Raw genomic sequence first — 15819 nt, 5'->3', positions numbered from 1 at the left:
TGTACTTGTATACTCACAGGAATACTCCACAAAAATCTGTGAAGCAGGAGAGGGGGAAGATAATTTCTGGAGTGATAAAAGAGATAGAATCCTGGATAAAAGAGAAGGATTAGGATCTTGAGAATAGGTAGAGGGCTTGGGCTTAGAAGCACAAATAAAAACTGGGGAAAAGGAAGAGGCACAGACAGAGGCAGATATATAGAGAGAGTCATTGAAATTCTCTTGTGATTGCTTCTATATCTCAGTCAACAGAAAGCAAGGCCATCAGTGGAAAGTGAGGAAGGAGAGGAAATAAAGTTTTCAAGGAAAGATGTATGAAACAGTAATTTAAAAGAGTAAAAGGAGGCATAGATTAGGGAAATGTGGTGGATGTATGGATAATACTATGGACCCATTTGAAATCAGTGGTCATAAACTTGAAGTAAGACTAGTTACCACATGGTTTTGTTTCTCTTCACTATGTTCAGCGGTGTGGGTGTGAGTATGAGGAGTTAGTGAGACTGAGCTACTAAGGTTAGTGGTTTTTGTTTTTTTAAAGATTTTATTAAAAAAAAAAAAAATAAAGATTTTATTTATTTATTCATGAGAGGCAGAGAGAGAGAGAGAGAGAGAGAGAGAGAGAGAGAGGCAGAGACACAGGCAGAGGGAGAAGCAGTCTCCAGGCAAGGAGCCCGATGTGGGACTCGATCCTGAGACCCTGGGATCACCCCCTAAGCTGAAGGCAGATGCTCAACCGATGAGCCACCTGGGCATCCCCTAAGGTTACTATCTGCGTGAAATGAAGGGAAAGAGGAGGTTGAGTGTGTATGTGAGGGAACGATTATAATTATTCACCAAGGAATCTAACCAAGATAAGGAAGAAAATGAGGCTACCAGGAGAATGAAAAAGTGGTAGAATCAAAAGTCTCAATGGGTCAAAGAATTATTGGAATTGGGATACTAAAGAAAATAAGCTAGCAAGACTGATGATGGTATTTAGAGCTGCCTGAAATTGAGATTATGAAGAAGGCAGTTATTGGCAATGACAAGGTTTAGGGTGTGATCTTGGGATTATTTGGCTCAATTATGGTGGAAGGTAAGACATATTAAAAGAGAGGAGGTCAAAGAACTGAGGTTAGAATATTGGAAGGATCATCTGTGTGGCTATTGAAATTGCCAACAATTATAATAGAAGTAGTGACAGCAGTGTTACTGAGCCAATAGCCAAAAATCTTCAAGAAATGAAGGGGACTGGGATCCCTGGGTGGCTCAATGGTTTGGCGCCTGCCTTTGGCCCAGGGTGTGATCCTAGAGTCCCAGGATCAAGTCCCATGTCAGGCTCCTTGCATGGAGCCTGCCTTCTGCCTATGTCTCTCTCTGCCTCTCCCTCTCTCTCTCTCTCTGTGTCTTTCATGAATAAATGAATAAAATCTTAAAAAAAGAAAAGAAAAGAAAGAAATGAGGGGGACTGACCCAGGTGTACAAATGACCAAAACCAGAAGGGGAGCAGACAGTACATTTTGACAGCATAAACTTTAAAGCTGGGGGGGGGGGGGGATATTTTAAGAAGGAGATAAGGACAATGATATGAGAATGGCAATGAAGAAAAAGTGAGATACCTATTGCTCCATTAGGTATAGAGACTCGAGAGCTAAATCAGCCACAATTTGAGAAGACTGCAGAAGAAGCAACATCCTCAAATGAGAACCAGTAACAGTAAGCAACCAGTACGATCAGGAAGAAATTGCCAGACTGGAGGCATGTCTCTATATGCATTTGACTCTATGCCAATCCAAAACCAATACTAAAGGGATGGTGTGTTGTGGAGGTTACATGAGTGCCAGTAAAACGCAGCATAAAGAAGTGGCGAAACTGTAGCCTTTTCAAACTTGTTTACCTTAGTTGCCTTAAATATACTGACAATCAGGTATGGTACAGTAGATGCAGGCCTGGCCAGAACAATAATTTAAATTACTTTCTCCTTGAGATTAAAAATACTAGATTTATCTCTTAAAATAGAAGGGACATGTGAAATCAGTGTCTGAAAAAAAATCTCCTACCAATAAAGTTTCCCAATGGGCTAAGGAGCAATTAGTTGCTAATAGCAAACAGCATGCTGATGCTCAGAGATATCTGTAGGCCAGGGGCTCAAAAGGCAGAGGGTACAGTATCACTGTACTGGATTTGTCTTAAAATGGGACAAGAGTATTAGCAGTAATTTGGGAAGATAGTCCATCCCAGCTATTTGCTTTTTAAAAATTTGAGGGGATCCCTGGGTGGCTCAGCGGTTTAGTGCTTGCCTTTGGCCCAGGGTGTGATCCTGGAGTCCTGGGATCAAGTCCCACATCGGGCTCCCTGCATGGAGCCTGCTTCTCCCTCTGCCTATGTCTCTGCTTCTCTCTCTCTGTGTCTCTCATGAATAAATAAATAAAAATCTTTTTAAAAAATTTAAAAAAATAAAAATTTGAGGAAAATAGAGAAAGTAAGAAAAGCAATTGTCAGGGCATTTTTAAAAATGAATGAATGAATGAATGAATGCATTCATGCATGCTGTTTTTTGCAGGCCTTCCATCCTTCCCTTGAGGTAGGCCTTCTAAGCTAAAACCAACCCCAACTGAGGCTCATTGGTCATGAGGAACTGAAAGGTAAAGAGGATTAATGCAGGAATTTATTGTGGGCACTGAAAGGACACTCTAGATATGGGAAAAGACACAGCATCCCCAATGTCAAAGGTAAAAAGCTTAACCTTATTTGAGGCGTGGAATTTCAAGAAAAACAAAAGGACAGGCTTTTCTTATTTAGGATGACAGTACTGATAGCCAACTGTCTGGCCACCTTTGTTCTAGAGCTTTACCCTCCCACTTTTGGTGTTCCAGGCACAAAGAACCTAGAAGGATATATAGCTCACCTGGGCTGTGACTGGCATTTTGGGGAAGCGCATTGGTGATGTTGGGTAGCTCATGCCCATAGTTCCCATCCTCTAGGGGACAGACATCCAGGTCATTCCACTTCTGCAGCTGCTGTAGCCAACAGGACTTCTCTTCCAGTTTGCAATGTGGATTTAAAATGATGCACACCCACAAGGCTCCTGGAAATAAAGGAACCAACATTCTGATATCTTTCCTTGGATGTATGTGTAAGTTTTAATTTTTCAGGCTACTCTTTCCTTCCATTTTTAGTTGGCAGGAAAAGTTCCCCAAAACATCAGCTTTTCTTAATATAAAAAATCAAATCTAGGGTGCCTGAGTGGCTCAGTCAGTTTAACATCTGCCTTCAGCTCAGGTCATGGGTCTTGGGATCCAGCCCCGCATCAGGATCCCTGCTCTGAAGGGACTCTACTTGTCCCTCTCCTTCTGCCTGTCACCCCCCCACACTTGTGCTCTCTCTCAAATAAATAAATAAATAAATAAATAAAATCTTAAACAAACAAACAAAACAAAACTTAAATCTGCTAAAGTTTTCAGAAATGGCTTATTTTTCCTCCCCAAAGCCTCCTTAAAGTATTGGTAATCTGGATATGTGGATGTGTGCCTGTAATGAGGAACAAGATAGATTTGAGCTTGAATTCTGAGCTCAGATTTATAGTCTAACATATTATTTATTGAGAGCTTTCTACATTTAAGGCCTATTCTACTGGAGAATAAGACATTGTTCCAACCCTTGAGGAACTGTCTAATGGGAGAGATACATAAACATGACATTTGAACAAGATGAGTGTTAAGATAATATATTTATTATATATTCAGGGTGCAACAGGGTGCTGTTGCACTCTGCTGTTCAGGGTGCAACAGCAGCATACAGGAAGAGCACTTAACGGGACAGAGGTCAGAGGGAGGTGCTCAGGAAAGATATCAATTTTTGATTAGTTCACCTTAGATTTTTTTGAACCTCAAATCCCTCAACTGTAAAACTGATAGCATAAAAGCAACTACTTTGTAGGGATATTATAAGAATTAAATGAAATAACATTTGTAAAAGGCCTAGCATATTACTTGGCACATAGAATTTTAGTATTTCCATTTTTCTAAGAAAAATGGTTTATTTCAGCTTGGATTTTGATACTGTTGATAACTATGATGCCTTAAAACTATCACATTCTTGGATCTTCTCTGTCACTGTAGCAGAATATTACATATTCCATATAACCAATGACTACTGTTTCTCTTACCACATCACCCTTTTTTTCAAGCAAACCTGCTTCTTCTTTTCAGGGTTGGCTATGTGGCTGAGCCAGATGTAGGCTCAATCTCAAATCAGCAATAAACCTGGCTGTAGAGTATTTCAAATAAAAAATCCTTTGAGATGAAGCTACATCTTTGGACAGAGGTACTTTGAAATACTATTTCAAGGCCCCTTAAACTCAAATAGGAATGTTTTAAAGGGCATTTTTAGCTCAATTTCAGATACTACGTGAAGATGGTGAAAATTCATTTCTACTGACTCAGTTTTTTTAAAAAGTTTATTTATGATAGTCACACACACACACACACACACACACAGAGAGGCAGAGACATAGGCAGAGGGAGAAGCAGGCTCCATGCACTGGGAGCTCGATGTGGGATTCGATCCCGGGTCTCCAGGATCGTGCCCTGGGCCAAAGGCAGGTGCCAAACCGCTGCGCCACCCAGGGATCCCTATTGACTCAGTTTTTAAAAATCTACCATGAGGGATGCCTGGGTGGCTCAGTTGGTTAAGTGTCTGCCTTCAGCTCAGGTCATGATCCCAGGGTCCTGGGATCAAGCCCCACTTTGTGCTCCCTGCTTAATGAGGAGTCTGCTTCTCCCTCTCCCTCTGCTTGCTACTCCTCTTTGCTTGTGCTGTCAAATTAATAAATCTTTTTTAATAAGTATCTAACAAATTAAAATTTAACATGAAATATAAACTATGCTATGTAATAAGGGCACCTGGGTGCCTCAGTGGTTGAGCATCTGCCTTTGGATCAGGTCGTGATCCCAGGGACCTGGGATCGAGCACCACATCAGGCTCCCTGTGGGGAGCCTGCTTCTCCCTCTGCCTATGTCTCTGCCTTTCTCTATGTCTCTCATGAATAAATAAAATACTTAAAAAAATAAACTATACTATGTAATAAAATATTATTATACTATGATAACTCTAAAGAGAATTACAGTTAGGATTCACTCAAATAATAAAATGAAGTATGGCAAAGACATACGTATCATAGACATACATAAAATCCCATGAGAATATACATGATGGAGCAATGAATTCTGCATGTGGACTCAGGAGAAGTTATAGAAAGGAAATGACATTTCAGTTGAAGAATAAACATGAATTAATTCTTGTTAAAGATAGCTAGCTAACCATTATTTCCTTCTGAAACCTCACTAAAATGAAAATAAACAGATAAAAACAGGCATAAACTCACATAGATACAGAGAATGGGAGAAATAAAGAGAACAGCCACAAAATTTTAGAATCTGGATAGTGTGTAGATGAGTAATAGCTAACAGCAGAACAAAGTTGAAACTTCCATCAACAGTTAGGAAAGCCCAGAAGCAGAACTGATTCATGCTGCAGAACCCTGCTGAAAGTGAGGCTGAAATTTGTAAAATTGTTTAGAAGTTTGTCAAAGATCTCAGGCTCTCAGAGTTCTTCCTCTATTCAGGATAGCTGGGTGCCTGCTCCTTCCCTCTCCTGGAAGAAGACCAGAGCTCTACTCACTGGGAAGGTTGACTCAGAGAGGCTCTGGATTGGAAATATTATGTACAGCCATGAGTGAGGTGTCCATACTACAAACTGAGGGATCAGGGAAGATATACATATTGAACAAATGGATACCCCCCCACCCCCCACCCGACCCAAACCTCTTCTCCCTAGTTGGTTCTAAGAAGACTGTGACAGGTTTATAACTCAGAGACAAGAGACTACAGGATTCATCTTGAAACAAATCAACCCAAGGGGGAAAAACATGGCAGATACTGGAGTTGGGGCTCTCCACTGAAAAAGCCAAGCCGGATCATCTTTGATTAAACTAATTAAGAGACCACCCCACCCGCCCTGAGCTTCCTTTTAGCTCTTAAGTGTTACTCTTCAATAGGAATGGACATCTAAGAAACTTTAGATATCTGAGGAAAGCATCTTACATAAAGGACAGAAAACAAAGCAAACAGAAAGAAGGAAAACTTAGAGGAAATACAAAAAAGGCAGAGAGGAGAGAAAACTTAAAGAAAAAAACCTTTGTAAGAGATCCTCAAAGAAGATAGCGCATCTATGAAAAAAGTACAGGATGCAACAACAAAAAATGGGCTCTTGGAAATTAAAAATATGATGGAAAAAATTGATTACAAATTAATAAGATGGTTGATGGGGTGCTGGGTGGCTCAGTTGGTAAAGCATCTGCCTTCCGCTCAAGTTGTAATCCAGGGGTCCTGAGATCTAGCTCCATGTCAGGCTTCCTACCCAGGGGGAAGTCTGCTTCTCCTTTTCCCTCTGCCCTCCCCCCACAACTCATGCTCTATCCCTCTCACACTCTCAAATAAACAAAGTCTTTAAGATGGCTGAAAGATAAAACTGAGGACACTTCCAGAAGATAAAAGACAAAAACAAAAATGCAACAAAACAATGAAAGAAAAAAAATAAAATTCGAGAATCAATCTCTATTTATTATGTTCAGTCACATGAAATAATCTAGCAATTTCACTACCTTCATTAGAGAAATCCCTCTGGAACCCTCTATTTTCTTATTCTTGATCTAGACTGTTTGTACTCTAAGCCTGTTGCATAGTAATCTAAAGCTAATATTCAAATAACAGATATAGTTCCAGACAAAGAGAGAAAATAAGGGTGAGGAAATGAAAAAATTTTTCAAGAAAACATTTCAAATTAAAAGGTGTAAGCTTCCCATTTGAGAAGACCTACTGAGTATTAAGCAAATTAGATTTTTTAAAGCTTGTTTGTTTATTTATTTATTTTTAGTTATCTATATACCTAATGTGAGGTTCAAACACACAATCCTGGGACCAAGAGTCACATGCTCTACTGACTGAGCCAGCCAGGTGCTTAAGCAGATTAGCTGAGTAATATTCCATCATATATGTATATACCACATCTTCTTGATCTATTTGTCAGTGGATGGATATCTGAGTTTTTTCCATTATTTGGCTATTGCTGACAGTGCTGCTATAAATACTGGGGTGCATGTGCCCCTTCAAATAACTATTTTTGTATTCTTTGGATAAATACTTAGTAGTGCCAATTGCTAGGTCGTAGGGTACTATTTTTAACTTTTGGAGGAACCTCCATACTGTTTTCCAGAGTGGCTGCACCAGTTTGCATTCCCACCAACAGTGTAAAAAGTTCCCCTTTCTCTGCATCCTCCCCAACACCTGTTGTTTCCTGTGTTAATTTTAGCCATTCTGACTGCTGTGAGGTGGTATCTCATTGTGCTTTTGATTTATATTTCCATGATGAGTGATGTTGAGCATTTCTTCATGTGGCCAAATGTATGTCTTCTTTGGAGAAATCTCTGTTCATGTCTTCTGCCCATTTCTTAACTGGATTATTTGTTTTTTGTTTTGTTTTGTTTTTAAAAGATTTTATTTATTTATTCATGAGAGACACAGGCAGAGGAAAAAGCAGGCTCCTCACAGGAAGCCTGATGTAGGACTTGATCCCCAGACCCCGGGATCACGATCCCAAGCCAAAGGCAGATACTCAACCACTGAGCCACCCAGGTGTCCCGGATTATTTGTTCTTTGGATGTTGAGTTTGATAAGTTTTTAAAAATAAGTTCTTTATAGATTTTGGATACTAGCCCTTTATCTGTCATTTGCAACTATCTTCTCCCATTCTGTCAGTTGTTGCCTTTTAGTTATGCTGATTGTTTCTTTTGCAAAAGCTTTTTATCTTGATGAAGCCCCATTATTCATTTTTGCTTTTGTTTCTGGAGACATGTCTAGTAAGAAGTTGCTGTGGCCAGGATCAAAGAGGCTGCTGCCTGTGTTCTCCTCTAGGATTTTGATGGATTCCTGTCTCACATTTAGGTCTTTCAACCATTTTGAGACTATTTTTCTGTATGGTGTGAGGAAACAGACCAGTTTCATTCTTCTACATGTAGCTGTCCAGTGTTCCCAACACCATTTGTTGAAGAGACCGTCTTTTTTCCATTGGATATTCTTTCCTGCTTTGTCGAAGATTAGTTGACCATAGAATTGAGGGTCCATTTCTGGGTTCTGTTCTACTGATCCATGTGTCTGTTTTTGTGCCAGTACCATACTGTCTTAATGATTACAGCTTTGTAATACAGCTTGAAGTCGAATTGTGATGCCTCCAGCTTTGGCTTTTTCAACCCTACTTTGGTTATTTGGGATCTTTTGTGGTTCCATAAAAATTTTAGGATTGTTTGTTCTAGCTCCATGAAAAATGCTGGCAGTATTTTTTTTTTTTTAATAGGGATTGCACTGAATGTGTAGATTGTTTTGGGTAGTATAGACATTTTAACAATATTTGTTCTTTCAAACCATGAGCACGGAATGTTTTTCCATTTCTTTGTGTCTTCTTCAACTGCCTTCCTAAGTGTTCCATATTTTTCAAAATACAGATCTTTTACAACTCTTTGGTTAGGTTTATTCCTAGGTATCTTATGGGTTTTCGTGCAATTGTAAATGGGATCGATTCCTTGATTTCTCCTGCTGCTGCTTTGTTATGTGTATACAGGAATGCAACAGATTTCTGTATGTTGATTTTTATATCCTGCGACTTTGCTGAATTCATGTATTATTTCTAGCAATTTTTTTGTGGAGTCTTTCAGGTTTCCTACATGGAGTATCATGTCATTTGCAAATAGTGAAAGTTTAACTTCATCCTTGCTGATTTGGGTGCCTTTATTTCCTGTTGTTGTCTGACTGCTGAGGCTAGGATTTTCAGTACTATGTTGAACAACATTGGTGAAAGTGAACATCCTTATCTTGTTCCCGATCTTAAGGGAAAAGCTCTCAGTTTTTCCCCATTGAGGATGATATTAGCTGTGGGTCTTTTGTATATAGCCTTTATGATGTTGAGGGTATGTTTCCTCTATCCCTAGTTTCTTGAGGGTTTGCATCAAGAAAGATGCTGGGCAGCCCGGGTCTCAGCGGTTTAGCGCCACCTTCAGCCTGCGGCGGGATCCTGGAGACCCAGGCTTCCTGAATGGAGCCTGCTTCTCCCTCTACCTGTGTCTGTGCCTCTCTCTCTCTCTCTCTCTGTGTGTCTCTCACAAATAAATAAAATCTTAAAAAAAAAGATGCTGTATTTTGTCAAATGCTTTTTCTGCATTAAGAGGACCATATGGTTCTTACCCTTTCTTTTATTAATGTGGTGATCACACTCATTGATGTGTGTGTTTGTTGAGCCACCCACAGCCCAGGAATAAATCCCAGTTGATCATGGTGAATAATCCTTTTAATGTACTGTTGGATTTGATTAGCTAGTATCTTGTTGATAATTTTTGCATCCATGTTCATCAAGGATATTGGTCTGTAATTCTCCCTTTTAGTGTGGTCTTTGTCTGCTTTTGGAATCAAGGTAATGCTGGCCTCATAGAATGAGTTTGGAAGTTTTCCTCCCATTTCTTTTTTCTTTTTTTTTTTTTTAAGATTTTTATTTATTTATTCATGAGAGACACAGAGAGGAAGAGACATAGGCAAAGGGAGAAGCAGGCTCCCTGTGGGGAGTCTGATTCGGTACTTGATCCCAGGACTTGATCACAACCTGAACCAAAGGCAGACACTCAACCACTGACCCACCCAGGTGCCCCCCTTTGATTTCTATTTTTGGGAACAGTTTCAGAAGAATAGGTATTCTTTAAATGTTTGGTAGAATTCCCCTGGGAAGCCATTCAGCCTTGGACCCTTTGTTGGGAGATTTTTGATTACTGATTCAATTTCTTTGCTGCTTAGGAGTCTGTTCAGATTTTCTATTTCTTCCTGTTTCAGTTTTGGTAGTTTATACGTTTCTAGGAATTTATCCATTTCTTCCAGATTGCCTAATTTGTTGGCATATAATTGTTCATAATATTCTATAATTGTTTGTATTTCTGCAGTGTTGATTGTGATCTCTGCTCTTTCATTCATGATTTTATTTGGGTGCTTTTCTTTTTGAAAAGTCTGGCTAGAGGTTTATCAATCTTGTTAATTCTTTCAAAGAACTAGCTCCTAGTTTTGTTGATCTGTTCTGTTTTTAAAAATATTCTGTATCATTTAATTCTGCTCTAATCTTTTAAAAAAGATTTTATGTATTTGAGAGAGAGAGAGAGAGAGAGGGAGAGAGAGTGTGCACAAGCAGGGGAAGTATAGGCTCCCTGTCTGGTAGGGAGCCTAATGCAGGGGTCTATCCCAGGACCCTGGGATCATGACCTCAGCTGAAGACAGATGCTTAACTGACTGAACCACCCAGGCTCCCTGAATTCTGCTCTAATCTTAATTATTTCCCTTCTTCTGCTGGTTTTGGGCTTTATTTGGTTTTCTTTCTCCAGCTCCTTTAGGTGTAAGATTAGGTTGTATATTTGAGACTTTTCTTGCTTCTTGAGGAAGACTTGTACTGCTATATACTCCCCCCCGCCCCTTAGGATAGCTTTTGCTTCATCCCAAAGGCTTTGGACTGTTGTGTTTTCATTTTCAATTGTTTTCATGTATTTTTTTTTAATGTCTTCTTCAATTTCCTGGTTAACCCAATCATTCCTAAGTAGGATGTTTTTTAGCCTCCACATATTTTGTGGTCTTTCCGATTTTTTTCTTTTTTCTTTTTTAGGATTTCATTTGTTTATTCATGAGACACACACACACACACACAGAGGCAGAGACACAGGCAGAGGGAGAAGCAGGCTCCATGCAGGGAGCCTGATGTGGGACTTGATTCTGGGATTCCAGGATTGTGCCCTGGGCCAAAGGCAGGTGCTAAACCACTGAGCCACCCAGGGATCCCCCAATTTTTTTCTTATGGTTGATTTCAAGTTTCACAGCATTGTGGTCCGAAAATATGCATAGTACTATCTCAATCTTTTAGTACCAGTTGAGGCCTGACTTGTGACCCAGTATGTGATCTATTCTGGAGAATGTTCTGTTGTGCACTTCAAAAGAATGTGCATTCTGCTGTGAGTGGGGTATCAAAGTCCCTACTAATTGAAAGTTCCTACTAATACATGATTGATAATTATGTATTATTATCAATGAGTTTCTTTAAGTTTGTTATTAACTGATACATAATTTATCTGCTCCCAAGTTGGGGGTGTAAATATTTAATTATTAGATCTTCTTATTGTATAGATCCCTTTATTATGATATGGTGCCCTTTTCCATCTCTTATTACAGTCTTTGGTTTAAAATCTAATTTTTAATAAAAATAAAATCTAATTTGTCTGATATAAGGATGGCTACTCCAGATTTCTTTTGATGTCCAACAGCATGATAGATGGTTCTCCACCAGCTCACTTTCAATTTAGAGGTGTCTTTGGGTCTGAAATGAGACTCTTGTAAGCACCATATCAATGGGTGTTTTATTTTTTATCCATTCTGATACTGTATAATTGATTGAAGCATTTAGTCCATTTACATTCATAGTAATTACTGATAGATATGATTTAATGCCACTGTATTATCTGTAAAGTCACTGTTCCTGTAGGTTGTCCCTTTTTAGTCTTTGCTTTTAGTCTCTCTTTAGGATTCCCTTTAATATTTCTCGCAGAGCTGATTTAGTGTTCATGAACTCCTTTAGTTTTTGTTTGTCTTGGAAACTCTTTATCTCTCCTATTCTGAATGACAGCCTTGCTGGATAAAGTATTCTTGGCTGCATATTTTCCCCATTTAGCATGTTCAATATATCATGACACTCTCTTCTGACCTGCCACATTTCTGTGGCGAGGTCTGCTGCCAACGTTATGCATTTACCCTTATAGGCTAAGGACCTTTTGTCCCTAGCTGCTTTCAGAATTCTCTTTATCTTTATAGTTTGTAAGTTTCCCTCTGATATGTCTTGGTGTTACCCTATTTTGTTGATCTTGAGGGGAGTTCTCTGTGCCTCTTGGTCTTGAATGCCTGTTTCTTTTCCATATTGGGGAAATTCTCAGCTATAATTTGTTCAAATAAACTTTCTGACCCCTTTCCTGTTCTTCATCTTCTGGAATTTTTATGATATGGATGTTTTTGTGCTTGATGAACTGCTGAATTCCCTAAGTCTATATTTGTGATCTAATAGCTTTCTTTCCCTCTTCTTTTCAGCTTCATTATTTTCTATAATTTTGTCTTTTATCCAGGTTTTGCATCTTGATTATAACATTTTTTTATTTTGGCCTGACTAGTTTTTAAGTCTTTTATCTCTGCAGCAAAGGTTTCTCTGGTGTCTTCTATGCTTCTTTCAATCCCAGCCAGTGTTCTCATGACTGTTGTTTTAAGTTCTTTTTCAGATTTACTGCATATATTTGTTTTGAGCAAGTCTCTGGCTGTGATTTCTTGATCTTTCTTTTGGGGAGAATTCCTCTGTCTTGTCATTATGTCTAGGTGTCTGTCTTTTGTATGTTATGAAAGCTTGTTATGTTTCCTGCTCCTGAGAGAAATACTATATAAAGAGTAAGAGTATTAAGGAGTCATACACTGCCCAGGGCCTGGCAGTTCACGAAGTATTTCTCGTGTATGCTATGTGCACTCTGCTATTGTGTTTTTGCTTGCGCTTTCCCGCAGGCCAGTCAGTCCTCTGCAGAGTTCCTCCTTGCTTGCAGTGGGGAGTGTCTGGACCTTTAACTAGGTATACTTGGATTTGTTTCCTTTTTTTTTTTTTAATTGGAGTTCAGTTTGCCAACATATAGCATATCATTCAGTGCTCATCCCATCAAGTGCCCCCCTCAGTGCCTGTCACCCAGTCACCCCAACTCCCCGTCCACCTCCCTTTCCACTACCCCTTGTTCGTTTCCCAGAATTAGTCTCTCATGTTCTGTCATTGGGTTCATTTCTTAAGATGAGCCTGAAAAAGAAATAGACTGACCCAAGAAAAAAGGGAAAAAAAATGAGAGAGACAAACTAAAAATTACAAACCTGATAAAAAAAGAAAGAAAGAAAGAAAGAAAGAAAGAAAGGAAGGAAGGAAGGAAGGAAGGAAGGAAGGAAGGAAGGAAGGAAGGAAGGACGGGCGCCTAGGTGGCTCAGTTGGTTAAATGTTGGATTCTTGATTTCAGCTCAAGTCATGATCCCAGGATCATAAGATTAAGTCCAGCGTTGGGCTCTGTACTGTGCATGGAGCCTGCTTAGGATTACTCTCTCCTTCTCTCTCTGTCCTTCCTCCTCTGCATTTCTTAAAAAAAAGGGGGGGGGGGAGAAAAAAAAAAGAAGCCTGATCCAAAAAATGAGAAAAAGAAAACCAGCCAACTAACCAACAAATAGAAAACCATAAGCCTGATTCAAAAGGGGAAAAATAAATAAATAGCCTAGTCCTATTTCTACCAGAACTGAAGCTGATGCTTTGGGACACTCTATAATTAGTGGACTTGGTACATGCAGAGGGCTTGTGTTGGTCCCCACTACACTGGCTCACAGTCAGACCTGCCCTAGTAAAGATGCCCCTGGAGAGTGGTGGGGTTTGGTGTAAGTAATTCCAGCCCCCCCTGGGGTTTCTGTGTTTCTCTCTGACATCTGACTGTGCTGGTGGGGGTGGGACCTGGAAGTGCAGGTGGAAGATAATGTCATCCCACCCTCTTGTCCTGAAGGGAGTGGAACGTGCGGCCACCACAGTTCAGAAGGCCCTCACAGAAAAGTGAACAATCTCCCCTTCTGTGTTCCAGGCTTTGGCAGATCCCTGCCCTAAACCTGTCAGTGCCTTGGGCCGCTGGCAGATCCAACACCACAGTTCTCCTGTGTTTTATCTCTGGCTGGAGGCTGGGATTCAAAACTCCAAATCTTAAAGGACCTGGCAAGGTGTGGACCACTCGCTTCCTCTGGAGGAGATACAGCGCTGTGGCCACACTGTTCTGTTCCAGAAAAGCAGTCCCATGGCCATGTAGGTGCCTGGAATCTATGGTGAAGCACTGCCAAAAACTGCAACCAGGTTATCTGCCCTTTGCACCTGCCTCTGTACCCTGCTATTAAATGGCTGCTCAGTGGTGCCCAGTGGGTCTTTTGTCCTTCGAGAGGCAATATACCCTCTTCCAAATGTATTCCTGGAAGGGGATCATTCTCTCCTAGTGCAACCCAGGGGATCCCCACACCACAGATTTTGGCATCTTGTGCAAACTTGACACACTAGTCTCTCTCCAGCTCCCTCCCCACCACAGCACTGTGGCTTTTCTCTCCTCCAATTCATATCTCCAAACCTTGCATCTGCCACATTCTCTCCCTCAAATTGTGCATATTATTTTCTTAATCTTCAGATCAATTTCCCATTGTTCAAAATGATTTGATGTTGGTCTAGCTATGTCTGAAGGACAAGACAAGCCCAGGGTTTCCCTACCACTCCTCCGTCCTAACTCCTTCTCCAAGAAGGTTGATTTAAAAAAAGATTAGAAGACCAACAGTAAGTGATATCAGTGTGAAATTTCAGATTAATGATGACAAAGAGAAAACATATGGTTCCACAGAGAAAAGACACGATATTCTCCTGAACCAGAATGGCCTGGTACTTCACAACGGCAAGTGGAAGCTGGAGGGCAACGGAGAAATGTCTTCAAAGTTCTAAGAATGTTTGTAAGTCACCTAGTCTATGGTTCTTTTGTAGCACCCCAAACAGACTAAGACAAAAATTGTTACCAACAAGTGGAGTGCTATATAAGAAATACCTGAAAATCTGAAAGCAGTTTTGGAACTGGGTAAAGGGTAGAGGCTGGAAGAATTTTGAGTTGCCTGCTTGAAAAAGCCTTTGCTGTTGTGAAAAGACCTTTAAAGATGATTCTGGTGAGGTCCCAGAAGGAAAAGCAGAGGCTTGTAAAGTCTTAATTTCCTTAGTAATCCTGAATGGAGTGTTGGTAGCAATATGGATGGTAAAGGCCATCCTGATGAGGTCTTTGGATGGAAATGAGGAACATGTCAGTGGAAACTGACCATGCCCTGCTAAAAAGTCAAATAAGATAACAACAGAAAATTGACCACTGTGTCTAACAATACTGAAGTCACTGGTGATTTTGACAAGAGCAACTTGAATAAAGTGGCAGCAATGAAAACTCAATTATAGTGGGCTCAATATAGAATGTATGTGAGACAAAGTGGAAAGGGTGACTGCAGACAAGTTTTTCAAGAAATATGCTTTGTAGAGAATCCAGAAGTGGACCCTCAACTTTATGGTCAACTAATATTCAACAAAGTAGGAAAGACTATCCACTGGAAAAAAGACAGTCTATTCAATAAATGGTGCTGAGAATATTGGACATCCACATGCAGAAGAATGAAATTAGACCATTCTCTTACATCATACATAAAGATAAACTCAAAATGGATGAAAGATCTAAATGTGAGACAAGATTCCATCAAAATCCTAGAGGAGAACACAGGCAACATCTTTTTTGAACTTGGCCACAGCCACTTCTTGCAAGATACATCCATGAAGGCAAGAGAAACAAAAGCAAAAATGAATTATTGTGACTTCATCAAGATAAAAAGCTTCTGCACAGCAAAAGAAACAGTCCACAAAACTAAAAGACAACCTACAGAATGGGAGAAGATATTGGCAAATGACCTATCAGATAAAGGGCTAGTATCCAAGATCTATAAAGAACTTCTTAAACTCAACAGCAAAGAAGCAAACAATCCAATCATGAAATGGGCAAAAGACATGAACAGAAGTTTCACAGAGGAAGACACAGACATGGCCAATACGCACATGAGAAAATGCTCTGCATCATTTGCCATTAGGGAAATATAAATCAAA

The 15819-nt window shown here is 39.9% G+C and overlaps 1 protein-coding gene across 1 annotated transcript in view; it reads right to left on the bottom strand.

The window, feature by feature from the left end:
• Nucleotides 1-15819, bottom strand: part of ZSWIM5 (zinc finger SWIM-type containing 5) — a 203391-nt gene that overhangs the window by 40744 nt on the left and 146828 nt on the right. Inside the window, exon 5 of the mRNA XM_025420308.3 lies at nucleotides 2888-3067. Within this exon, the coding sequence (XP_025276093.1) occupies nucleotides 2888-3067 (180 nt within the window). The remainder of the gene's footprint in view (nucleotides 1-2887; nucleotides 3068-15819) is intronic.

This window comes from Canis lupus, chromosome 15 (assembly GCF_003254725.2).
Source record: "Canis lupus dingo isolate Sandy chromosome 15, ASM325472v2, whole genome shotgun sequence".
Classification (NCBI taxonomy): Eukaryota; Metazoa; Chordata; class Mammalia; order Carnivora; family Canidae; genus Canis; species Canis lupus.
Note: the sequence above shows the minus strand (reverse complement) of the source record. Positions and strands in the feature narration are given on the sequence as shown.